The sequence below is a fragment of the Colletotrichum chrysophilum genome (assembly GCF_026319265.1).
Source record: "Colletotrichum chrysophilum strain AFK26 chromosome Unknown scaffold_5, whole genome shotgun sequence".
Taxonomy (NCBI): domain Eukaryota; kingdom Fungi; phylum Ascomycota; class Sordariomycetes; order Glomerellales; family Glomerellaceae; genus Colletotrichum; species Colletotrichum chrysophilum.
Window position 1 is genome coordinate 483,392 of NW_026517292.1, and position 24,101 is coordinate 507,492.

At 53.3% G+C, this 24,101-nt stretch overlaps 6 protein-coding genes across 6 annotated transcripts; 2 read left to right on the top strand and 4 right to left on the bottom strand.

Annotated features, from left to right (window-relative positions):
• Positions 1-240: 240 nt before the first annotated feature.
• Positions 241-2,071, bottom strand: COL26b_001242 (uncharacterized protein; the record flags this gene model as incomplete). Its single annotated transcript, XM_053174197.1, has 3 exons — positions 241-1,559; positions 1,613-1,898; positions 1,958-2,071. The coding sequence occupies 3 exons, from the start codon at positions 2,069-2,071 to the stop codon at positions 241-243; spliced, it is 1,719 nt and encodes a 572-aa protein (XP_053041907.1).
• Positions 2,072-2,544: 473 nt separating this feature from the next.
• On the top strand, positions 2,545-3,420 carry COL26b_001243 (uncharacterized protein; the record flags this gene model as incomplete). Its single annotated transcript, XM_053174198.1, has 3 exons — positions 2,545-2,808; positions 2,869-3,185; positions 3,243-3,420. 3 exons carry the CDS (start codon positions 2,545-2,547, stop codon positions 3,418-3,420), a joined length of 759 nt encoding a protein of 252 aa, XP_053041908.1.
• Positions 3,421-3,450: 30 nt separating this feature from the next.
• Positions 3,451-5,544, bottom strand: COL26b_001244 (uncharacterized protein; the record flags this gene model as incomplete). Its single annotated transcript, XM_053174199.1, has 5 exons — positions 3,451-3,772; positions 3,846-4,324; positions 4,390-5,084; positions 5,142-5,445; positions 5,500-5,544. 5 exons carry the CDS (start codon positions 5,542-5,544, stop codon positions 3,451-3,453), a joined length of 1,845 nt encoding a protein of 614 aa, XP_053041909.1.
• Positions 5,545-10,667: 5,123 nt separating this feature from the next.
• On the top strand, positions 10,668-12,564 carry COL26b_001245 (uncharacterized protein; the record flags this gene model as incomplete). Its single annotated transcript, XM_053174200.1, has 5 exons — positions 10,668-10,714; positions 10,780-10,857; positions 10,920-11,402; positions 11,455-12,167; positions 12,221-12,564. 5 exons carry the CDS (start codon positions 10,668-10,670, stop codon positions 12,562-12,564), a joined length of 1,665 nt encoding a protein of 554 aa, XP_053041910.1.
• Positions 12,565-16,382: 3,818 nt separating this feature from the next.
• Positions 16,383-19,684, bottom strand: COL26b_001246 (uncharacterized protein; the record flags this gene model as incomplete). The annotated part of the gene is made up of 3 exons (XM_053174201.1): positions 16,383-19,142; positions 19,205-19,339; positions 19,409-19,684. The coding sequence occupies 3 exons, from the start codon at positions 19,682-19,684 to the stop codon at positions 16,383-16,385; spliced, it is 3,171 nt and encodes a 1,056-aa protein (XP_053041911.1).
• Positions 19,685-21,096: 1,412 nt separating this feature from the next.
• COL26b_001247 (uncharacterized protein) lies at positions 21,097-23,320 on the bottom strand (the record flags this gene model as incomplete). The annotated part of the gene is made up of 3 exons (XM_053174202.1): positions 21,097-21,199; positions 21,253-22,840; positions 22,897-23,320. 3 exons carry the CDS (start codon positions 23,318-23,320, stop codon positions 21,097-21,099), a joined length of 2,115 nt encoding a protein of 704 aa, XP_053041912.1.
• Positions 23,321-24,101: the final 781 nt, after the last annotated feature.

The window sequence follows — 24,101 nt, forward strand, 5'->3', positions numbered from 1 at the left end:
TGCACCAAGGGGCAAAAGCAAACAGAAAGACATATGTGTAAGTATTACGACCAGCATGCTGCTTCATACCGCTTCATATTGATTAAAACAACATTACTAGTTGTGATTATTTGTGTAAGTCGTTGGGTTGGGTTACTGCCCCAACTGCTTCGGGGTATATAAGCATATTGTGACAACTGAACATCACGTATTCCCAGCTAGATTATCGACCTTTCTTCAAGGTGAGATTACGTACATCTCTCAACCTTCGTGCTTGACGTCGGTGCCAAGCTTCTCATCCGACAACACGTCTGTCAGTCCCATGGAAGCCGCAATTTCGAGCAGCCGGGTCTTCTCCTCGTGTGCCGCCGTGTCGCCGAACACCAAGTCCATCTCTTCCAAGCTCTTTCCACGTGTCTCGGGGACGAAGAAGTATGTCATTACGAAGGCGATGAGAGCGAAAGCGGCGAAGAAAAAGTAAGTCCCGTACCCAATCTTCTCGAGCATGTCCGGGGTCACAAGTCCGATGATGAAGTTGCACATCCAGGTCGCGCTCGTGGTGATGGCCATGGCTTTCGATCGGTTGCCCAGGTTGAAGATTTCGGAGGGCAAAACCCAGCCGATAGGGGCAAACGAATAGGAGAAGTTGATGTCGTAGATGTAGATGAAGGCAATACCAGCCCAGCCTGCTGACTTGTTCGTGCGGAGGGACTCGCCGAACCCGCCAATGATTCCGCCCACAATGACAAGTGAAATGAAGGTACCAGCGGCCCCACACATGAGCAGAGGGCGGCGGCCCACTTTGTCGATGAGGAAGAGGGCGGGTAAAGTTGAGAGCGTGTTCACGATGCCGTACACCCCCGTCGCCAACAACCCAGATGTCTTTCCAGAGAGGCCAAGCTGGGCAAACATCGTAGGGGCGTAATAGATCACGGCATTGCAACCAATGAATTGTTGGAAGAACATCGTCCCAGACCCTAACCCTAGACGCCTAAATGCTGGCCATGACGATACAAGAGCTTGGTGTTGTGCGATGAAGAGTGAGAGACCCTTCTTGCCGGGGTACCTCTCACGATTCAGTGTCTCATCAAAGAGGACCTCGGCCTTAATTCCAAGGTATTCGGCGCGAAGAGACTCGGTATCGGGATGCAAGCCGCGTACTTTGGCCAGTGCTGCAAGGGCCTTGTCTTCCTTGTGACGCATGAGGTAGAACCGCGGGGACTCTGGGAAGAAGACCATGCCGAGACCCAGAACCAGTGCGGGAAAGATCTGAAGCCCAAACGGAACTCTCCATGAGGCAGAGGACTGACCAGTGCACCCGCCAGGTCCGACATCAGAGCGGGGATCGAACGTGGGCAGCTCTGAGGTGCCGCCGGTGTATGGGATATCGGGAGCACACCGGGTTCCGCCGATGTACTGGGTACCGTACTCTAGCCAGTAGCTGACAAGAATGCCCAGGGTAATGCTGAGCTGCTGCAAGACGACGAGCGTGCCACGGATATCAGGCACAGACAGCTCGGAGATGTACATGGGGACAATCATCGTCAGCATGCCGACAGCAAATCCCGCAATGGCACGACCTAGGTCTTGATTAGCTATGTGGATATATCAGACAGGCAAATTCGGTACCAACCGGCAAACAGTAGCGGGACATCGCTTGCCGCTGTCTGGAAGGCGGCGCCAAGGATGAAGATGACCACGGCGAGCTGCATCGAGCCCTTCCTGCCAAGCCAGTCGGCCAAGGGACCGTTGATGAGAGAGCCGAACCAGGCAAAAAGCAGCAAGGTCGAGACGAACCAGCCCTTGAATGTGCTGTCGATGGCAATGCGGGGAAATGTGGCCGCGAACGACTCCATAGTCATCACGCCTGACACGACGCCTTGATCATAGCCAAAGAGAAGCCCACCAAGGGACGCGAACTGAAAGTTGTGTCAGCACTTTTGCATTTCAGCCACAGGAGATATCTGAAGTCGCTTACTGCTGAAAGTCCAAAAACGTATGGGTTTTCGCGAAGCACCCGCCAAACAGACTTTTTGGGCATCACGACGTCCGGGGTCGTGCCGCCCTCAGCAGTGACAAATTCACCTGCCATATTTGAACGTGGAAGGTTGCAGCTAAAGAGATAAAGTAACGGCCGATCTAACACGAGTTGTCGAATCCGGGGAATTTTGCGGAGAGTTTTCTGGGGTACTTATATGCAGTCCGCGAGTGAGGGGTGACTCCATCGCAGTCCCAGTTATTGTGGGTGAGCAGGTGGCTCCGGACTGCAGCAGTCCGGGCCAATGCGAGGCTGGCTTCATCCTCCGTAGACGGACGCAGATCTTGATGGATTTTGCTGGAGGCAGCGAGGGTTTACTCCACTTGTCGGCCAACAATGGTTCGGCCTATGGAACCTCTCCTCAACCCCCGGACGGCAGGAATCCGGCGTAATAGCAATGCAACATAACGATGCGCTACGATGGACTCCCGCCGGCCGGTTGGGTGGGTGTCCCAGCACAATACAAGTCTCCATGATTAGATCTCCCATGCCGAAATATTTGACGGGACAACCCAAGTTCCCATGCCATGTTTGAGCGCGTGCCTGCCTCATCTTACGTAGAGACCCTTCGCCCCGAGTCCAGCGCCATGTATGAAAACCAGACGAGAACAGTCGCCAAACTGCGCGAGCGCGTAGAGAACCTCCTCGCTGAGCAGAGGCGTTCTCGACCGTCTTGCCGGGTTTTGATTGCTTTGGCTGGCGTTCCAGGGTCCGGCAAGTCTACCATCGCGGCCACACTCCTTGACGATTTGAAGAGACACGGAGTTGACGATGTTGCAATCCTTCCGATGGTTCGTCAACCTTCCTTTCTTGACTACTATTTTGTGCGCTCACCATGACGCCAATGATAGGATGGATTTCATTACCCGCGCGCCGTTCTTTCCTCCTTCGACGACCCTGATTTGGCCCTCAAGCGACGTGGTGCACCATTTACCTTTGACGCACAAGGCTTCTTGAAGCTTATACGGCGACTGAAGACGGTGCCGGTGACGACATGTGATGAGCCACAGATCGTGATTAGCGCTCCCAGCTTCGACCATGCAGTGAAGGATCCCCTTCCAGACGCCATCGCCATCTCGTCTCGGACGAAGGTGGTCATAATCGAAGGCAACTATACGCTCCTCGACGAGGATCCATGGAACAGCATTGCCGATCTTGTGGACGACAGGTAGGTTCTCCCTTGCTGTCAGGTTGCTGGCGCTGCTTCCGCTAATATGCAACGTAGGTGGTTTGTCGACGTCCCGACAGATGTGGCACGACAACGGCTCGCGTCCCGGCATTTGAGGGCTGGTATTGAGACAACGATGGAGCGGGCCCTTTTGCGTGTAGACGAGAACGACGTACCGAATGGCGATCATATTCGCTCCAACCTGATTGAGCCCACAGTCCGCATTCTGAACTAGGCATCGTCCGCTAGATAAGCTTCCGAATATCTACATTTCCAAGTTTTCTGGTCCGGGCCATCCCAGGAAGCTGAAGAAGTCATCGGTTGGTTCGGCTGGCCACGTGGAGAAGTTCATCGACCAGGAGTCTGGATCAACGGTTGGCAAGTCGTCTGACCCAGTGAAGTAGCCGGGCATTAGGATTTCGTCGAGGATGGCGGCACAGCGAGCGGCCAGCTGATCCTTGGCAAAGACATGGCGAAATATATGGCGGACTGTATCAAGATGGACTTGCCACTGGGGCGCATCGGGCGACTCCGGGTCAACGATCATGACGAGTGCAACCACTAGGGACGCATGGAACAAGAAGAAACTGTAATACACAAGCATTAGAGCTGTCTCACGATCAAGATTACACTGCGGTTTCGTGACAGAGAGTGACTTACATTGAATACCACGTAACCAGCCTGGTGATGTCCCCGTGCTTGGTGTAGTGGTTGATGGATGCGATTGATGCGCTGGCGGCATGAACGGCGACGCTTCTGCACCGTTCATCAGACGAGCTGAAAGTAATTTGAGTGTTCCCTCTGCTCTTGCTGACAGCTTGCTGCAGCACTAGAGGTCGGAAAAGAATGATTTTGAGATTCCAAAACCGCCACCAGAGCCGTGACTTGGTGAACAGAAAGAAGGGCCCGGCGGAGGGCCCGTCATAATCCAAGTGGAAATACGCGGGTAGCGACTCGGACCACTTGCTCAGCGTTGCATCCATGGAGAGCGCACTCTCGGGAGATATGCCCGAGGACGACAGCAATCGATTCGAGATGAAGTTGGAGTGGACGTGGAGGTGGCTCTGCATCTTCAGACCAGAGTACAGCGTCGGCTCATCGACTTCCACGGGCAGTTCCGTCGTCCTGCTTGTCAGGCTCTGTATAGAATGTCAGAAGCAGAAGCGCACGCAGCCCGCGCCGTCATCTCACCAGGGGCACATACCACATCGTGAATGTTAAGTACTGGTCGAACATCCATAGCTTCTGTGTCTGGAAGCAGAATTGGCCTCCCAAAGGTGGTTGAGGCGCCGCTGTCAAATATGTAGAGACCCCACCAAACTCGCCGACGCATCTCCCGCTGCAACTTATTGATGCGCCAGCCTGGCAGCTCTCGGTGAAGGCCCAAGCTGAGGGACATGCGAGTGGCGAGCCCTAAGAAATTAGAGCCTGTATTGGGTTTGTTCCGTTTCTGGCTCAGGTTGCTCAGAAGAACGAGAGCCTGCACGAACTCGAGGTTGGCGCTTTCGAACAGAGACTCGTCTTCGCCGAAGGATAGGGCATGGTGGTAGAGATCATCATCCAGCTCGCCCTGGGGGTCGTCGAAGCACCAAGCGCCCAGTGCAAGTATGGTGTGGAGCAGCATGAGCCATGACCGCCGTTGCGGCCGCGGAATGACCTCGTGTAGCTGAGCTCTGAAGGTAGGCTCGTGGACAAACGGATATGCGCGGTGGTATATCGAGAAATAGCTTTCGATGAGCCGATCGATAACCTGCCTGGAGGCGATCACCTCGGACAGTTGGGAGGAGGCCGCAACGGCGCTGAAGCGTTCGTCTGCTCTGGGCGTGTTCTCGAGGAGCGGTTTCGTGTGCCCAGTCAGAGCCAGCAGCGAGCGAAGGAAAAACACGCCTGCGGTTGAGCCTGAATCTGCGTTAGCCCTACTGCACAACCCACACTCGCTCGTTGGGCCTTGCTCACCTAGGTATCCTGCGCCTCTGGGCTCGACAGACAGTGATGCCATTCCGTCCGCAAGAGCATTAATATCTTCTTGCCAATCAAAGCCATCAGACTCATCCGGCATGGCTTCCGTCATGGCGTTACCATCGCCGCTGGATGTCGTTGTGTTTGGTAGTGGGGAGTGTGGTGCTGGCGGCTCAGGGGCCTCCCGCCTGCGGCTATCTGCAGAAAGGGCTCGATCAATGTCGACATCTGGAAGCATTTGCTTGAAGACATGCTCTAAGCTGGCGAGACGGCTCTCCACGCTCGTCAAGTAACTTGGAATCTGGTGTTAGCGAGCCAGCCAGGGTCAGAAAGGGGTGGGATGGCAGAGGCTCACGCGCGAGTGAGAGGCGATCGTTGGACTCTTCCGCTGTAATGACATGATTTTGCGTTCTGGATACAGGCATCGCATCTGGGTTTCTCTTTGGAACACTGCAGAAAATGTCAGACCCTGTTCTGTTGGAGAGATTTGGTGTTGCTCCTAGGATACATACGAACCTTGAGTTTTTTCACCCGACAGTAGTCACACTAGAGATGTTAGTCTCGGAGGCGAGTCGAACACTCATGCTTTGAGGATGCAAATAAACAATTGAACATAATAAAATTGAAACACTCATACAGCTAGGCCTGGTAATGATCTTGATTCGCTCATTGTTGGTGAAGTTAATCTGGGCGTGAGAGTGGCTGAAATTGTCACCTGTCAGGAGTGAAAACCTCGGTGGTGTCAGGTGTCAATTGAGGGATCTAAATCGGGATTATTACATATTCCACTCCGTCCCTCTCGGAGGCGCAATGCCTGCCCCTTCAGGTTATTGAAGCCATCGCCAAATCGAGAGGCCTTCTTCGCTCCGTCTAGAAGATGTCAGCGACGGACGAAGTAGTAATCGGGCGGGTGTAGTCCGGGGCCGTTGTTGTATGCTCCTTTGGTTTTTGCTGGCTGGCTGTGTCAGTAAACTCCACAACCTCACGATGCCTGCGCTTGGAAGGGATCCCCGCCACCAGACCCACAACCCTGGATTTGGCCCATGCAACTTGACTTGCGGTGAAGGGTCCTTATCAAGAAGGTCAAGGTTGTTTTTGTTTTGAATGTCTTTGATGACGTCTGAAAGAAGGGACATGGCAGGCGGACGCTGTTGTGCAACGCATAGCGCGTCGGCCGTGATATCTGAGACGCGCATCCGGTCACGATAGCGCTCCGCGCTGGATGCAATTGGCAAATGACTGTCCGCGACGCCCTGCTCTGTACCGTTTGGCCGGTGTATGCTCCGTACCTGTATTACAATTATTTCGCTGGAAAGGCAGTCGATACCCTTTGCTTATGTTGCACCTCGGGTACTTAGGTAACAAACCCCCACGTCGTCCACTTTACAAGCTAGACCGGGACGTTTCGTTCTTCAATTCTTAGTCAAAAGTATGAATTTCCCCTCCACACGAAGGCAGAATAGTTGCATGTCGGGATACAACTCGTGAGCACCAGACGCGGGGAGAGGGAACCATTTTCTGGGCGATACCCCGCTCCGATGCAGCTCTTAAGCCCGCGTATGGCCACGAGCCCACGATTGACGGTGATTGCGAACGATGCCCGCAGGAATCTGAATCAGGTGGACCGTTGGGTGGAGCCAGATTCCGGCAAAATGACAGCCATCATTTCAGGGTCCAGGTTTATGTACAGTGCACAAATGATGAGTTGTCAAAATATCGAGGCTATCGCGGTTGGTAATTGGGAGGAGAAAAGATCTGGAAGTTGGTTGCATTGTCTGGGGTAAGGCGGTGGTTGCAGGATAAACCCTCAATGTGCAACGGCGACAACGTGCTGGGATTTTTGGAGCGCAGAGAGGGATGATCCCGAAAATAGGACGCTGGGATTGAGAGAAATGACGTCGAGGGTCGGAAGCGGGCAACCGACCGTTGCGGGTCCGCTACGGCGAAGCGCTTCGGCATCGTCGTCGTCGAAACGGGGCCGTGTGCTTCGCCACAGCGACCGTTGGCAGACGCTGGAAACGCCTGTGCTGAACGGCGGGCGGAGTGGACGGGAACGGGGACGGGCGACGCATGAAATGTCCATCGTCAATTGACTTTAGCATGTTCGAGCCGCACCGGCGAAATTCAGAGACGATCCGCCACGATCGGGCCGCGAATGATCTTCGTCTGAGGGTGTTCTCAAGCTTTGCGGTTACCTCAAAGATTAATTGGTTCAAAGGGAGGCGAAATGTCAATTGGCATACCTCCCCTACCGCAGGCAGAAAACATGCATGGGCGGCTGTCATCGGCCACAGGAATTCCTTGGAGGCAGATGGTCCGAAAGGCCGACTGCAACTGGAAAACGGCGGTTGATCCTTTCCCTCGGGTCGATGGGGGATAACTGGACCTACCCACAAATCGAGTCAGCATTTGGTTTCACGTGCGCGGTCAGCCTATTTGGAAGTTTGGGGGCCTCACATAATTAGATAATGATGCTGCGGCACGTAAAGTTGAGGTTGGCCGCCAAGCTAGGAAATGTAGCGTGTGGTTGGCGTGCGGCGGCGGCGGACGGGCGGTCGGGGGCGCCATGGCGGGCTGGAAAGTAAGTGGGAAGGGAGTGGAGGGATTGTGAATCTGGAGACGAGTGGGCTGAAGCAGATTGGACGAGATGAGAGACGAGACGGGGGACGCGTAGCACACTGGCGGAGCACCTACTATCTTACGGATACCTTGGCTCCCATCAGTTAGGTAGGCGGGTGGGTGTTTCTGTGTGCTGAATGTGAGGTAATCAGTACCTACTCTGTACTGTGCCTACCTATGGATTTGCACCGCCAATCTCTTACGGCCTCATCTCTTGATTGCGTTGGCAGATTGGCTACGCCGTCCCGTCCGGCACCCAGATCCCAGCTGTCCCAAGAGTCGCATAGTCCCGGTGTCCCGCCCTCAGCTCTCGTTACCCCCTGCGCCAGGCTCGGATAATCCTCATTTCAGGGGAAGAGGGAAGGGAACATCTGTTAACTCTGAAGCCGAAAGGCAAAGAAAAGGAGGTCTCGTGCTGCACCCGAGGGAGGCTCCCAAGTCAACCACCTTCAACCATTCCGACCATCTGACACTCCTTTGGCCATACATCCCCGACTCGCCGCCTCGAAAAAAAGGGCACATGACCGACGTCTTGACCCTCTCGTTTTATGCCTGCAACTGCCATTGACCACCATTTCCCCCATCATCTGTTCTGTTCGGTATCCAAGACGTACCGCTGCGACGCCAGCAGATCCAGCGAGACGGCGACGGTGTCGGCGCGCTACCGTTTGCCTCGTACCGGGCCTGTCTAGCTCCGTTCAACTTCGTCATCGCCCTTTTTTTTTTTTGCGCGTGGCTGCTGTTATCGCTGCTCGCTCACTCGTCTCGTCGACGAACGGGGGCTTTTTTCTCTCTCTTTCAATTCCCTTGTGCCAAGGCATAGGTCGGTAGATCTGCGCTACTGGACAGATTGCCTCAGAGACGCTAGACGCCAAGCGCAGGGAACGACCCAAACGGAGAGACAGCGAGGCAGCAGAAACGAGACTTTTGCATCTCCATCTCCATTTCTCCCTCTCTCTCCCGCCCCCGAATCCCCATCGGCTCCTGCACCGTTGCGTAAGGCAGCATCAGGTGGACTCGCCTTCTTAGAAGTACAACGGCGCCTGTACTTTTTCAGCCTGTTGCTTCGTGCTGTTGCCGCTGCCGCCGCCGCTGCAACCCTTGGACCGACAGGCTCTCGAACAAAAAAAAGGTTGGCATCTGGTCATCTGCTTGTTATCGGTATCTGCAGACCAGAACCCCCGGCCAGTTTTCCCCCAAATCCCCAATTGAGCTGTCCAGTCAGAGTCGTGCGCTTTACCCAAAGGTACGAGAATACCTGTGCCCCAGCGCGGCCCAGCATCAGACAACAACATCTGGGAACCTGAATTCCTGCTTTGGAAGGCTAAAAAAAGGCCCAGCAATACAGACGAGGCGACGCAAAGAAGACCAGACCGGGCTTCTTCTTCTGTTCAGTTGCGTTCGTCATATCAGACCAGCCCAGCCCTGTTGTGTCCGTCCTGTGTCAATTGCCCACGTCTTGGGTTTAATACCAGACAAGCAAACAAGAAAAACAAGCTGAAGACACAGCTGAAGGCATAACTTGTCTCTTCCCACGCATTTTGGACGACAAGCAACCTGACCTGAGTGAGGCAGACAGCAGCAGACACAGACACCTGTGGATCCATAGTGGAGACCTTCCAGTCGTGCTGCACACTGCACCAGCGAGTTGAAGTGGGCCGAAACAGCCATTTCCCTGCTCTCCAGTGGTTTCCCAAGGATCACTGTGTGTCACTGTGCAGGAGGTTGCATCCATAGCATCAAGCGGCATCCACCCCCAAACCAGGCCGGACCGGGACACTGACTGACGCCGTCGTCCTCTCCAGCTGCATCCCGTCCCCCATCCCGCCTGCCTTCTCGGCCTCCTCTCCTCCACTCCACTTCCTCGGCCCTCTACTCTGTACTTTCAGCGTTGTTCCCCTTCTCTCGCTCCCTCACCCCCCCTGCCACCCGCTCGCTGCCTGTCTTTCCAGCCTGGCCTGGGCCCTCCCTTCCAGCCCAACCATCTTTTCCCCTCCAATCCCCAATCATCATCCCCAGAGAGTGCCAGTTCGCTGTACTGCATACATACTAGCGGTTTACGGCCAGCCAGCCCGCCCGCCTGCACGTCGCACGCTCTCTCTCACCTCACACCCCTCACCAGGTCAGTTGCACCCTGCCCTGCTGTACACTACCTAGGTACCTACCTACCTACCCAGCAAGCACCAGGTAGATGCCGATACGGCTCCTCGCCGCTGCTGCAGACAGACCCTGACTGATCCGCCATCCTGCTGCCTCTTACTCGCTGTCCGTGTCTACCGTCTTTTAGACTCGACGCATTCTTTTTATCCCCCCTTCTCCCCCCCAACCTTTTTAATTCCTCGTGAGCGGAAGGGTGCTGCTGCTAATCAGCCCCATCAACCGCCCAAGATTCCCTCCTCAAACGGCAGAAGACTCCCGTCCAACATCCCCTTGCGGACCCTGCAGTCCCGCCCAGACCAGACCGAGCAATCGACGTCATTGCTTGCATCTGATCGGGACGACAACGGCCACCAACACCGTGACCACCGCCACACCCACACTGATTCTTCATACGACAAACACCACCATCACGGCCAGCGGTCATCTGAAGATTCCTCCCGCTCCGCCTCCGACGAGTCTTCCTGGACCGACACGGGGGACATTGCTGAGCAGCTCGACCACGAGGAAGACCCTCTTCGCCTCCAGCTCGGCAGCGACATCGAAGACGAGCTGCTAGCCGGCGTCCACAAGAGGCATCCCTCCCACAAGCAGACAAAACCGAAGCGTGTCCGCATCCAACTCGACTCTCCCAACCGCCACGATAGATCACCAACACGTCGTGGAGTCGTTAATAAGGAGGCCATCCAAGTCCCAGACATCGCCCAACCACGTCCGACCCGCGCGGAGCGAGTCATCGGCCTCATCATGTCGGGCGGTCAATCAATCCACGGCCTTACCGGCAAGGCGCTGATGTGCGTCCTCCCCCTCCAAAACACCCTTATCGCGCTTTGCTTCACGATGGCTGACCATGCTGTAGTTACTTTACGAGTATCTTCGTATCGTTAGGCGTCTTCCTGTTCGGCTATGATCAGGGAGTAATGTCCGGTATCATCACGTACGTCTCCTACCGCTCACCCTCCCCCGTCGATGCTTATCGCTAACACATGGGCTCCACAGCGGCGCGTACTTCTTGAACTACTTCAATCACCCCTCCAGTCTCGAGATTGGCACCATGGTTGCCATTCTCGAGATTGGTGCATTGATTTCCTCCCTCATTGTTGGTAAGGTCGGAGACATCATCGGCCGCCGCAAGACGATTCTATACGGCTCCATCATCTTCTTCATTGGCGGTGCCTTCCAGACATTCGCCAACGGCATGCCCATGATGCTGCTGGGTAGAATCGTTGCCGGTCTCGGTGTCGGTGCCTTGTCCACCATTGTGCCTGTCTACCAGTCCGAGATCTCCCCTCCCCATAACCGTGGAAAGCTCGCCTGCATCGAGTTCTCCGGCAACATCATCGGTTATGCCACCTCTGTCTGGGTCGACTACTTCTGCAGCTTCATCGAAAGTGACTTGGCGTGGCGTATTCCTCTGTTGATGCAGTGTGTGATGGGTGCTCTGCTCGGCCTCGGCAGCCTGGTTATCGTAGAGTCTCCAAGGTTGGTATCCTGTCTCATGTGACTTTTTGCTGCTTGCCTGACACGTGAACAGATGGCTTCTCGATAATGACCACGACGAGGAGGGCATTGTCGTCATTGCCAACCTCTATGGCAAGGGTGATATCCACAATCCCAAGGCCCGCGAGGAGTACCGCGAGATCAAGATGAACGTCCTACTCCAGCGCCAGGAAGGCGAGCGAACCTACGCCGAGATGTTCCGACGATACAGCACCCGTGTGTTCATCGCCATGTCGGCCCAAGGTCTTGCCCAGCTCAACGGCATCAACGTCATCAGTTATTACGCTCCCAAGGTTTTCGAGTCTGCTGGCTGGGTTGGGCGCAATGCTGTGCTCATGGCTGGTGTCAACTCAATCACCTATTTCCTGTCCACCATTCCCCCGTGGTACCTCGTTGACAGGTGGGGCAGACGTCCTATCTTGCTCAGCGGTGCAATCGTCATGTCGGTTTCGTTGTCTTTGATTTCATACTGGATCTACCTGGACATTCCCGCAACGCCCAACCTGGTTGTCATCTTTGTCATGATCTACAACGCAGCATTCGGCTACTCGTGGGGCCCTATCCCCTGGTTGTACCCCCCCGAGATCCTGCCTCTCAGCATTCGCTCCAAGGGTGCAAGTTTGTCTACCGCGACCAACTGGGCTTTCAACTGGCTGGTAGGAGAATTGACGCCCATCCTGCAAGATTACATCAAGTGGAGATTGTACTTGGTGCACGCTTTCTTCTGCGCTGTCAGTTTCGTCGTGGGTAAGTTGATCATCGTGACCCGCAAAATAAGCATCCCCACTAACGATCTGAAGTGTACTTCATCTACCCCGAGACTTGTGGAGTCCGTCTGGAGGAGATGGACTCACTCTTCGGCGACGCGAGCACGGTCATCGGCACCCCGTCCGTCCATGCGGCCGAGACCGGCTCTCTTATGCCCGGCTCACCGGTTGGCTCCTACCGCGGACGACCCGCCTTCACAGCCCAGAACGCCATTCCTGGCCTGTCGCTCGACCCGCCCGACATCCCCGACGGCAAGGGCCAGGACGGCGAGGCCAGCAGCACCATCAGCGGATGGGTGTCGAGGGTTGTCAGCCGCACGCGGAACCAGAGCAGCAGCGGCAGCGGCAGATATGCTCCGGTCAACCAAGACGACTGAGATTGATTTCACGCGCATGCGCATCAAGAAGTTTAGATGGTTACTTTTGCATATAGATGGCGGCAATTTTTTCCTCTTTCTCGGCGGCCGCAGGGCCCCCCAATCCAAGGACTGGATACGGAAAGGTCGAGCCACAAGGTGTTTTTGAATTTATTTTTCCAGAGGTGATGTCTTGTGGACATGTGGAGGAGGAAAAACGAGGACATCGAGCCGAGCCGAGAGACGAGAAGAATTCAAGATCAAGAGCAGCGTTTCAGAACGAAGACGCGAGGTTTGCATCATACCCGCGGGAAGAGAGGAGAGAGCACATGTGTATCGGTTCAGGAGTGTCATTTCTTTTTCAGTGGTCTCTCTATTAGTGTGTGTGAGCGTCTGTACATAAAACTGTATGTCTACAGGAAGCGATTTCTGCATCGGAATCAATCATGACAGAAAGACATTATTCTTACCCATTTGGATTTTGAAGTCAAGTTATTAAGTTGTCAATAGTTGAGGCCAGATGGGAGCATTCCAACAGTTGCTCCTTGAAGGCAATCAGCTGTCTCTTGTTCTCTGTTGTCCTCGCCATTGTCCCTGTTGTCCTCGTTGTCGTCGTCATCATCCTCGTCTTTGTCCCTGTTATTCACGTCATTAGCTCCATTATCCTTATCGCCGTCTCCATTGTCGTCCTTGTGGCCTCTGTCTGCCGCCATCCTAGTCTCTCCTCATCGTATTGTGTTTATTCCTAGGAAGTCAGTATAGCAGACAGGAAACTCAGACGGTTTCTCAATTTTTTTCTTTCTCACACATGGAATTAGACAAGGTCTAGAGTGGTGTTGCTAGAATAGAAGAAAGTATCTTTCGCCTTTCCCTCAGCAATGTGGTCATGAGGTTTTGTGGTACTGATACCTGGTATGAAGTTCCCCAGAGAAGATGAGCAAAGTTCTTTTGAACCCGACCGTCATGGGTTCTAAGAGGGTGAGTGTGCGCAAAGGGGTAACTGACAACAAGGATGCACATGTCATGACAGGTAAGGAACCTCACCCCCAGCCCCAACCTTGTCTTTCTTCTGATATGAGGACTTTGCTCTCCCGCGCAAAGTTAGAGAAGAACCAGGACAATGTTGTTTGAAGTGAAGGAAACTTCTTCTCTAGTTCACTGAGTACTGAGACTGCGAGGTTTCATCACCACCTTTAAGGCTGGATCGTAGGGCAGGAAGAGTAAGTCTTGAGTGGCGAATGGGGTGAGTTGTGAGAGGGTGAATACGAGGGAAGGGGTTGCGGACCGCGCAGATAAAGGACAACAGGGGGGTGACATATGTGTTAAAAGTCTTTGAGTGACGTTAGCTTCCTTGGCTGAAAGAAGTCTTCACGCAAGGCATGGTGCATGCTTTCAAGTTTGAATCATGGCCCAGTTTAACACAGTTCAAGAAGACCCTGGTGCGGTCGATTGCTGCAGATGGTGCCTCGAGGATGTTGCGGGATGTTTTATATTCTCACCAGGAGAAAGAGTCATCTAGAAGTTGATGTTGGTACAAGATGACTTCGTCGGGAGACACCAGATACTCAGCGTGGCGATGGCATCTGTGGCAGTCTCACTCTCCGGGCGTCCAATAAAAACATCTACTTCAAAGGGGAACAAGTCGTAGCCACACGCAACCCAAGCGACCATGACACGGGTTTCTTCGTCAATTGAAGCGATGCTATTAATCACCCGATGTTGTGTCGCTAGTGGTTGTAGAAATTTGGTTGTTCCCCTACGGCATCAGGCACAGGTCTACCTGTTGTTTCTCCCCTTGAGAGTATCCCTAAAGAATAATCAGGAGACATCGAAGAACGTGGCCGCAGCTTATTATACATGGAATGAGAACCGGTGACACTTCGCTCATGCTGAAAATACTCAGCCTATGACACCGAGTCCTGGGTGCTGGGCGGGTGTGGATTTGCTTAGTCCAATCTGTTGCCCAGCCATTCTTATTATAAGCAATTTATTATGCCTCAAATCTCTTGCCTGCTCCATGTCTCACGTAGCACGCTCGCTTTATTGTGGATTGGCCGTAACATGCCCTTCTTTTAGCTTCCTGCTATTAAAGTACGCTGCTTCATCTTCACCTTGTGCTGAAGGATTACAAAAGATCACGACCCAGGGAGATGTCTCCGGTCTTGCAAGCGACCGAAGAGTAGACATCACGTCTCTTTAGTAATACCCTCTATTCGAGTAGCAGACTGTAAGGACTAAAGCAGACCCGGGTGGTCAAGACATTACCATATGCCTCTGTCGTCCGTGGCACGTATATTCATTCATAATATCAGGACGGATATCACGGTGGGGAGGGGGGACGGGCTGAAGTAGTAACCCGAGGGTTTTCATACGGGGACGTCATGAATGAGGAACCATTTAGTAAATCATAGGAGAAGGTTTACTATAATTTACTGACTTTATGCAGCAAGTGTGATAATGTCGTCAGTTCCGTCTGTCTCATTGGTTCCGATGTGAGTGCTTCTGCTAACATACTGCGTTATATAGACACTCGCACGAGTGTAGATGAAGACATGATGGCAGAGAGTCCCTGAAATAAGTTGTCACTCTCGCAGGCGAAATGAGTGACATGTCAATGTGGGGTCAAGATTGTATGTGTAGAAGTGAAGGTTGCTCAATCTGTCCAAGGGGCTGGCTGTCCAAGTATCATCGCCTGCCCGATCGGTGTGTGCGCCTATCAGTCCCAATAAGCAGTAGATCGTATTCCTTTTTGTGAGTTTATTTTATATGAATACGATGAGAGTAATGGCAGACATAGACCATCGCACAGCCTGTTCGTGGTGAATCAGGTCTTTCATATACGCTGGGCGCCCGGGTCTGGAAGGTCCTCAGTCCAAATCGACTCGGCGTGCTCAAGGCCACCCATCCGCAAGAGAAAGGATTGTGCTTGCTGAGTACAAAACAACAGACCTATTGCAGGTTTACTTAAGCAATTTCCGACTAGCATACTGAGCTGCTTATGACTGGTGAGCTGAGCGGCTTCGTAAGAGCAGCATCTTGCAGAAGCAACGGTTTGGGGACGCAGAAATCCATACACAATAGAATGTGACTTGAGGCTGAACATGAGAAACACAAAAATGATACGCTCAAGGCTTGTTTGGGTAAGGTGAAAACTCCTGAAAGCAGAAGGCGCCTGGGTAGCATAATAGGCGACGGTTGATGAATTCAGAGGTCAAGAATCAACTCACCTATAGTTTATACACCAGTATCGTGTGCAAATTAACGCAAAAGACCAGGCACCTAGAGAGGAAGTGTGTAAAGCAGAGCAGCCCAGCAGCTAAAGAACACAGCATGGCATTTGCTACCTAGTTGTAGCATGTAGAGCGGGCACGATTAGCCACCTAATTCCACACGATATATCGTCACCTTTTGTATAATATAGGTAAGAAAGAAAGCTGCATGCATACTAAGAAGTTCTTAAGGTAGATGCCTATCTTTTTCAAACTATCTTAAGTATAAGAAATCTTCACTAAGCCTTTACTACTTTAGTTTTTCACTAGAGTAAACTAAAATAAAGTAAAAGAAACTATTTAATTAATAATAAGCTAGTAATCTTAGTTATTTATAATAAGTTTATTTTAAAAAGATTTAAACTAAGTAGAAGAGAATAACTAGCTAAGAAGCAGTTAGGTATTTAGGAAATTAAGGGATTAAAAATATTCAGTTCGTAAGTTCTTTATATTCGTTATGAGACTAGTCTACATCCTAGGCCGTCCCAGCACCTTAAAGCAACCTGTAGTAGCACAGTGGCTAACCTCGTAACTCCTAGCTAATGCGAAAAGCGTGTAGAGTAGTCTTTGCTACTCCTCCTCCCAGTCAAAGTCGAAGCCTAGGTCTTCAACGGGATCGTCAAGGTTGACGTTATCCCTTACCAAGTCTAACTTGGTCATCTCGTCCAGCATGTTCAAATCCAAGTCTTTGGCTATATTGTTATAGTGCCTGACTTGAAGTGTGGAGGAAGAGGATGCCGTGGGTGGCAGAATGCGAGAAGTTCTCGAAGACGGCCTGAACATCTTCTTATTCTTTTGCTGCTCCTCTTCATTCTTTGCTAATAAGGGTTGGGAGGGGTCCTCTTCAAAGTGAAACTCCTTCCGGTAAAGCCCAAGTTCCGAGTAAGACGGTCCCTGAATGACGCCGATCGTAGGGTCCCGGTGTCGGGTGAGCTGGCCCGTGGATAGCCAGTGATTTCCACGCGCGGATCCTGAATCCGACGCTGCGTTCGAGCCAGGCGGGGGTGGCTCGTCGTGTGCCTTGAATGCTAATGGGCGGCGGACGCGCCGAGACCCACGTTGGACGAAGTTGGCAGGTGGCTCGTCCTCCTCGTCCAGTGATAGCAGCATTACACGCCCGGTGGCATCTCCGATGACAAGCTTCGAGAAGTCCGGTGAGAAGGCACCGCTGGTCACACAGCCGGGGGCCTCCAGTAAATCACGAACTAGGGGCTGGCGAAGATCCCTGACGTTCCAGACTTTGACCCTTCCATCAGCGCCTCCCGTGTAGAAGCGATCCGCGGTAGTTCCCCACGCTGTGAACTTGACGCCTATGTCCTCGTTCTCTTTGTCGAGGGCCTCCTTATGCTTCAGGGAGTGGATGGGTCTATCGCCACGGGCTGTATCCCAAACATAGACCTTTCCATCAGTGCAAGCTGCTGTGACGTATGAGTGCGACCTGCTGTTGGGCTTGATGGTAACCTCGTTGATATCCTCAGCCGGACAGTCAAGTTTTTGGTAGTCCTGGAACATAACCCTCCCATCCTGGTCTCGACCAGGCTGAAAAACTCGAATTTGTGTACCCTTTGTCTTGACGTCCAAGTTCGTGGCATGCGGGGATGTGGCGACGATGAATACCGGCAACGTTGGGTGCCAAGCCACTTCGAACACGTTCTGCGAACTGTTTGTGACCTTGATTTGCTCTCCCGTCAAGCAGTTCCAAAGGCAAATCTCACCCGTCTTCCGCTTGTCCTCTGGGATATCGTTGTCGTCTCCAGTAAAGCTTCGAGGCGAGTATCCGACGAGTAGCAAGTGTTGAACGCCCTTGGCCAAGCCCCATTGCATCGTAGCCGGAAAGTATGCCCATTTTTGGGTTTCGGTTGTCTGCTCGTTGCCCTCGTTCCAGGCTCGCAGGTTGTTGTATGCATGGAAAGGGCTCGCAGATACGTCTTCATCGTTGATCTGGTAGACGCGGACGGCGTAGCTGGCCACGTCCGCAGCGGTAGCCACCATACCAGACTCGTGTTTCGAAGCGACAACAAAGTTCACGTTGCCTGTGTGGTGCCAGGTGCCAATGGCCGACATGTCCTTTCCATCCTTCGTCACCTTCCATGCTTTGACGGTCCTGTCGAAGCTGGAAGTGTAGACGCGGTCATTGACCTTGTCGTAGTCTGAGGACACAACAGAGGAGTAAAGCCAAGGGCTCTGTGACTCTCTCATGGCTTCCGTGGAGTTTTCGCCGCTTTGGACGACCGGTCGAGGAATCCGGTGGTCAGCAAATGCCTTCAGCTGCTTGGATTGTGAGGAGCAAAGAAGCAAGTTCCCGTCGCGGTTGTACTGCTGATTGTGCGAGTCCGAATGGGTCGTTGTTCCGCAGATGAAGTTGTGGTCCGAAGTCCAGACGATGGTCATGATATCGCCTGCGCAGTTGACCCATTCCGCACGCATCTCCATGTCATCTTCATGGGCCTTTCGAAACTCATTCGTAAAGTTGAGAAGACGGCGCATGCGGCCAAAGCCCCGATTGCCGTCAATCTCGCGCGCCAGGAGGAGTGAAGAGATCTGGCTAGAACGTCTCGACTCGTTCTGCTTGTCGAACTCGTCCACCTGTAGCATCAGGATCTTCGCTTGTCGGGCCGGCCTCTTATAGCGGTCGACAAGCTCATCGAGCAGGTTCCTAATCGCAACTCGATCTCTCTTCGCAAGATCTCCCTTCAGCTCGAGGTCGGGTGGAATAATCGTAAGGAGATGGGGGTTCTTTCTAAGCAGCTTCCCAAGCTCCTTTGCCGTGTCAGTACTTCGCTTGCTCTTGGCCTTCTTATCGCATAACTCTCGAATCTTCCTGCGGACAACCTCCATCTCCTCTGCTGTGAAATCGACATGAAACGGGACAGGTTCCTTTGACACCACAGCTTCAGCTGACCGAATGAGCTTGGATGCACCCTTAAGTATCCTTTCGCGTTCCTCGGTCGTGGTGTAGGGACGTCTCTCCATGTGCACCCAGGCGCTGAGTGCCTTGTGCCGGGCTGTGACAGGACCCGGTCTGGGGTTGTGTGTTTTCCATGACTTGAATGATTTCGCTCGCGCCTTTGTTCGGTAGTTTGCGGGCGAGACGGTGTCCTTGGGCGCTCGAGTTGAGTGACGGTGTTTGGATTTGGGTGTTGCCGCGGGATGAGTCGATGTCGTAGCAGCGTTCGGGGAGATCTCTGTCGCGGAAGTCGCGGTAACACTCGTGGGCGCAGGCCTCGACAATGTGTGGGAAGGTCCAGGTGCGGGCACAGGCGTTGGCGTCGAAGCTCCGCCGTTGGACAGGGCAGGTGAGCTCGTCGTGTTCGCGTTCAGCTGGAACTCCTAGCAACGGCAAGTTAGCATCCCATTCGCGCCTGCCTCTAGTAACACCCAAATATTCTCACCGGCTCGGCGGCGTATTTCGTAATAAGATAACGCGCCGTCTTGGCCAGATGCTGCTCCAAAGCCGACGACAGGAACCCCTTCTTGTGGGTGAACTCAGCCGAGAACTTGTCGATGCTGCCAATCCGGCAGAGCACCTAGCCGTAGAAGGTTTGAGTGGGCTTTCTTTCAGGTAGATTCTGGTGTGAAAGGCACGTGGTTCTTACCGCTCGACCCAGCTCGGTGGTGTTCACCTGGCCCTGGGGGATCTCAGCCAGGCATGCGTCGATGTAGGGCTTGACCTGCGCCTTCAGACAGGCCGCCAGGTTCCGCGAAGGACTCTGGAAGGAGGCATCGCCCCCAAGCCGCTGCCTCTTGCGAGGCGGCTCGCTCGTGGTGTTCAATGCGCGTGGGCTGCTCGGAGGGGATTCGTCTAAAGTCGTGAGATCGATGTGTTCGATGCTGTCTATTGTGAGATCAACAACAGGATAGTTATTGGCCATGGAGCCGGGTGCGCTCCTAAAAGTGATCATATGGGCGACACAACGCGCCCACAGAGGTCTCGCAAGCTGTCGGCGCGTAAAGAGCTCCGTGACGCGCTTCGTGGTGGGTTGAGGTCGTCGTTGAAAGTTAGTAGTTTCAGAGGCGCTATAACGGAAAGGGGAGAGGGGAAGGGAGAGTGGGCAGAGTGGGTCCGTGCTTCTTTCTTAAAATCACTTTTAAAGCTATCTCTCTATATACTGAGAATTTTACTTACTTAGTATTTTAGAGATTAATTCTTGAAATTTTAACTCATTTTAAATTTATTTTCTTTAATTTCTAAACTTCTAAAAATTATTACTATACACTTATACAGAGAGCTAGATAGATAAATTAAGTAAAGAATCACGTTTTAAACAAGATTTTAACATGTTAGAAAGCTGTTGAAATCAAGAGGAATGCTCATTTGGAACAATGTCGCAAGTCTTTCTAAACGATGTTCGGTTGATTGATTGTTCGTTCGTTCGAGTGAACGTTTGTTAGCTAGCATTCGTTTGTTGGCATTGACTCATTGAGCATCAGCTTTCCTATCAACAACACTCACTCGGTGGCATTCAAGACAGCTAGCTGAAAGATGCAAACAATGACTTGCCAAACTATTAAAGTCGTTGAAAACGCCATATTCGGACCTTAATGTACGAAACTCAATGAGTAGTATTGCGATATGTCACTGGCAAGCGCATTTCAAGAATGCGCTCCAGCATCCGTTTCTGATATCCATCCAACATCATCCAGACGGTACACCCGACTAAAAGCGGCCGCCATTCGACGTCTGTTACCAGCTTTACACGACGTTAATTACTGCTAAAAGTCGCTCGGAGCATATTAACACGAAAAGAAACCCTTTAACCCCTTCTTCCGGTCGCGCATCGCGTCGCATCGCTCAACATTGTCCCGGCCCAGGAGGGCCAGCTGTCCGTCATCGGCCCCACCAAGCCCGGCGCATCGCGACAGCAACGCGACATCACCAGCGACACATGCACAGCAGCTTCAGCTTGGACAATGCCAATCCAATCTGTATGAAAAGTTGCAGAGAATGACTAGTACGTCTCTAGTAGCTTCTAGGTGCAATTTACATCACTTTCAATAAAGTGGAAGCACTTTAGTTTGGACGTAGATTCGCAAGATTTACAACATCTGATATGCATGTAAGCGAATATAGAGTTCACGATACCTCGGCTCAGACTGAAGCCGTTACTGGGATGAGCTGCTGGCTAGCAAGCGAATTTCCAAGCCATATGATCGTGTCTTGAAAACATTGCCACGTTTAATCCAACTCTAGAAAGACCTTTAATGGAGTAATATAGTACAACATAGCCCCCCTTATATGTGACACAACATAAAAACCAACGCCTGTCCTGTATCTAATATCTCTCTACAGCTTGGCCTTGGCCGAAGGCTCCGCATTGATTTCCTCGTACATCTGGTCGATTTGCGTGCGGAAAGCCTTGGCGGTCTGCGGTCTCTTCAACTTAAGACTGTTCAAATGGTTAGCATGAGCTCATAATTCGTTGCTATATGGTCAACTTACGTGGGAGTCAACAGCTCGTTTTCGATGCTGAAAGGGTCGATGGCAAGGTACACGTTGCGCACGCGCTCGTAGCTGTTGAACTTGTGCTTCTTGCCAATCTTGTCCAGCTCGGCGAGCAATACCTTCTTGACCTTGGCGTCATTCGCAGCGACCTTGAGAGCCGTGAGGTCCGTCTTGTCGACCGTCTTCTTGAGGACCTTGCTAGCAAACGGCGCAAAGGTCTCCGGGTCAATGCCGAAGACGGCGACCAGGGTAGACTGGGCCGGGTCACCGTGGACGTAGGCCATGGTAAGCAAGTTGCTGCTGCCCAGGTAGACGTTCTCGATGCGCTCAGGAGAGATGTACTCTCCTTGCGACAACTTGAGAACGTTCTTCTTACGATCAACGATCTTGAACCGTCCCATGTTGTCGACCTCGGCAATGTCACCAGTGTGGAACCAGCCATCGGCATCGATGGCCTTCTCGGTCTCCTCCGCGTTCTTGTAGTACTCCTGGAAGATACCGGGACCGCGGAGGAGGATCTCGCCACGCGGGTAAGGCTTATCAGTGACGAGGTACTCCAAGTCAGGGACGGACTCGAGGCAGACCTCGTTGCATGCTGCTGGCGGTCCAATGTTGCCCAGGGTGTAGTCGCCCCTCAGCTGAACAGTCGAGACGGCATATGACTCTGTCAGGCCATATCCCTGCACAAAGTTGTTGCCAAAGGCGGCCCGCAAGAACTCATGCACATCAGGGTCCAATTGCGCACTGCCGCTGACCATGCTGTGCACCTTCTTCAGGCCGACAGCAGCGCGGACCTTGGGAGTCCAGATGCGGTCGTACAGGAAGTGAGTGTTGCTTGCCTTGCCGACTGGCTGCTTCATATTGGCCTTCTTGGTGCTGATGACCTGGCGAGACAGGGATCCCTTGATGCCATCGGCGTCGATCGTCGCAGCTCGGATGGCCGAGTTGAAGCGGTTGTAGAGACGGGGAACGGACATGAAGCCCGTGGGCTCGAGGATCTTCATGTCGTCAACCAAACCGACAATGTCGCCGCGGAAGAAGCCAATGCATGCACCCTCTGCGAGAGCCGTTTGGTCAATCATTCTTCCGTAAATGTGCGCCAAGGGCAGGTAAGAAATGTGCACATCCTTGTAGGTCACAGTTCCGGAAGATCTGGCGGCCGAGAGAGCAGAGACAGCGTTGCCATGAGTCAAGACGACACCCTTGGGCATGCCTGTCGTTCCGGAGGTGTAGTTGATGGTGACCAAGTTGTTTGCGCGAGGGGGGTGCATGGGTCGGCCAGACTTGGCACCAATGTCCTCAACTCCGGCCATGGAGTAGATTTGAATGCCATGTTCGGCAGCGATGCCGTTCAGGACAGACAGCTTCGAGTAGCCGGCCTGCTCGCCATCGTCGAGAGAGTCGAGGCAGACAATGAGCTTGAGGGACGGCAGGCGTGGGGCGAGCTTCAGCAGGACTGGAATGTGCGGCAGGGAGGTGACGACACAGGCCAGACTCGCGTGGTTGATGATGTATTCTGTCGTATCGGGGCCGAGAGTTTCGTACAGCGAGACGGTGAAAAGGGACTGGGACGCAGCGCCAAGATCTGGGGTTTCTAGAGTCAGCACACAAGTTTGGCAACCAATCGCTCAATTCACGTACCGGTAATGTGCCATTCTGGGCGGTTCTGCGACCACAAACCGACACCGTAGTTGTCGTTAGTAATACCAACTCTGTTGTGAATCTCTACGAGACCAGCACCAAAGTTCTTGCGACGCTCGGCAACCTCGGCATAGGTGATCCAAGTGTACTTGTTCTCCCAGTCCTTGGTCGCCGGGTTCCAGGCCCGGTGACCCAAGCACTTCGCATTTGGGCGCCTTCGTGCGGAATCTTCAAACAAGTCGTGGACAGTCTGGATCGCGGGGTCGAAGGTGGACAAGAGAGGGCCGTCGCGGAAACGCCAGTGACGGTAAATGGCGCTGCGGCCTTCCTTCGCGGTGCCGGGGACGGGCACTCCGTAGGGGGAGCCGGGGGGCGGCGGAGTGGCCAGCTCCTGTATGTATGCGGCGGTGTCTTTCGGAGCCATCTTCGCAGCGGATGTTTGCTCTCTGTGGTAGTGTTGGTTGTGGTTGGTGGTTGGTAGCAATTCGGTGCTTACGCGGTGCGTCGATCCGCTAGGAGCTGGCTGCCAATTCGTGGAGAAGGACGGTTTGGCGAAACGCGGTATCAGAAAGGATGGGATTTCTGGCCCTTTGGATCCTTCTTAGTTGAAGCAATCACACGTGAAGACGACGTAGGCAGGTCGAGGTAGGGAGGAGGTGGGAAGCAAAAAAAGAGTTGAAGATGGGAAGAGACGAAAAGGTTAAAGGCGCCGAGCAGGAGAGTTGAGACCAAGGAGGGGGGACCTGTCTTGTCCCGTTCTAGGCTTTGGCACACAGCAAAAGAAGGCGATTCTAAGCAGCACCAAGGTTCCTCCGGTTCTGCAAGCTCCCCTAGGTCGTGTCTAGCTAGCAATAGAGTAGAGAATCGGGGGGAAATCCAATGAAGGAAGCCGAGTTTGAGAGCGTGGACCGAGGCACAGGTTCCTAAAAAGGCCAGGGTGACCCAAAGGCCCTCGGTAACCCCAGACGATGCTGCACTAAGGGGGCCATCTACAGCGCCTGATAGGTCGCAGGATTCCGCCAAGGGGGGCGCTGGACCTCTTGTGGCTTGCGGGGGTGCTGGAGCGCTGGGGGAGAGCACGGGGGGCTGGCAGGCCGCAGCGGAGGCACTGGGAGCTGAAGCTGGGGTGCTGGGTCGGACATTCAGAAAAAATGGGGACGGCGACCCGTGATGACCTCACAGTGAAGTGTCCACGTGGGTTGACG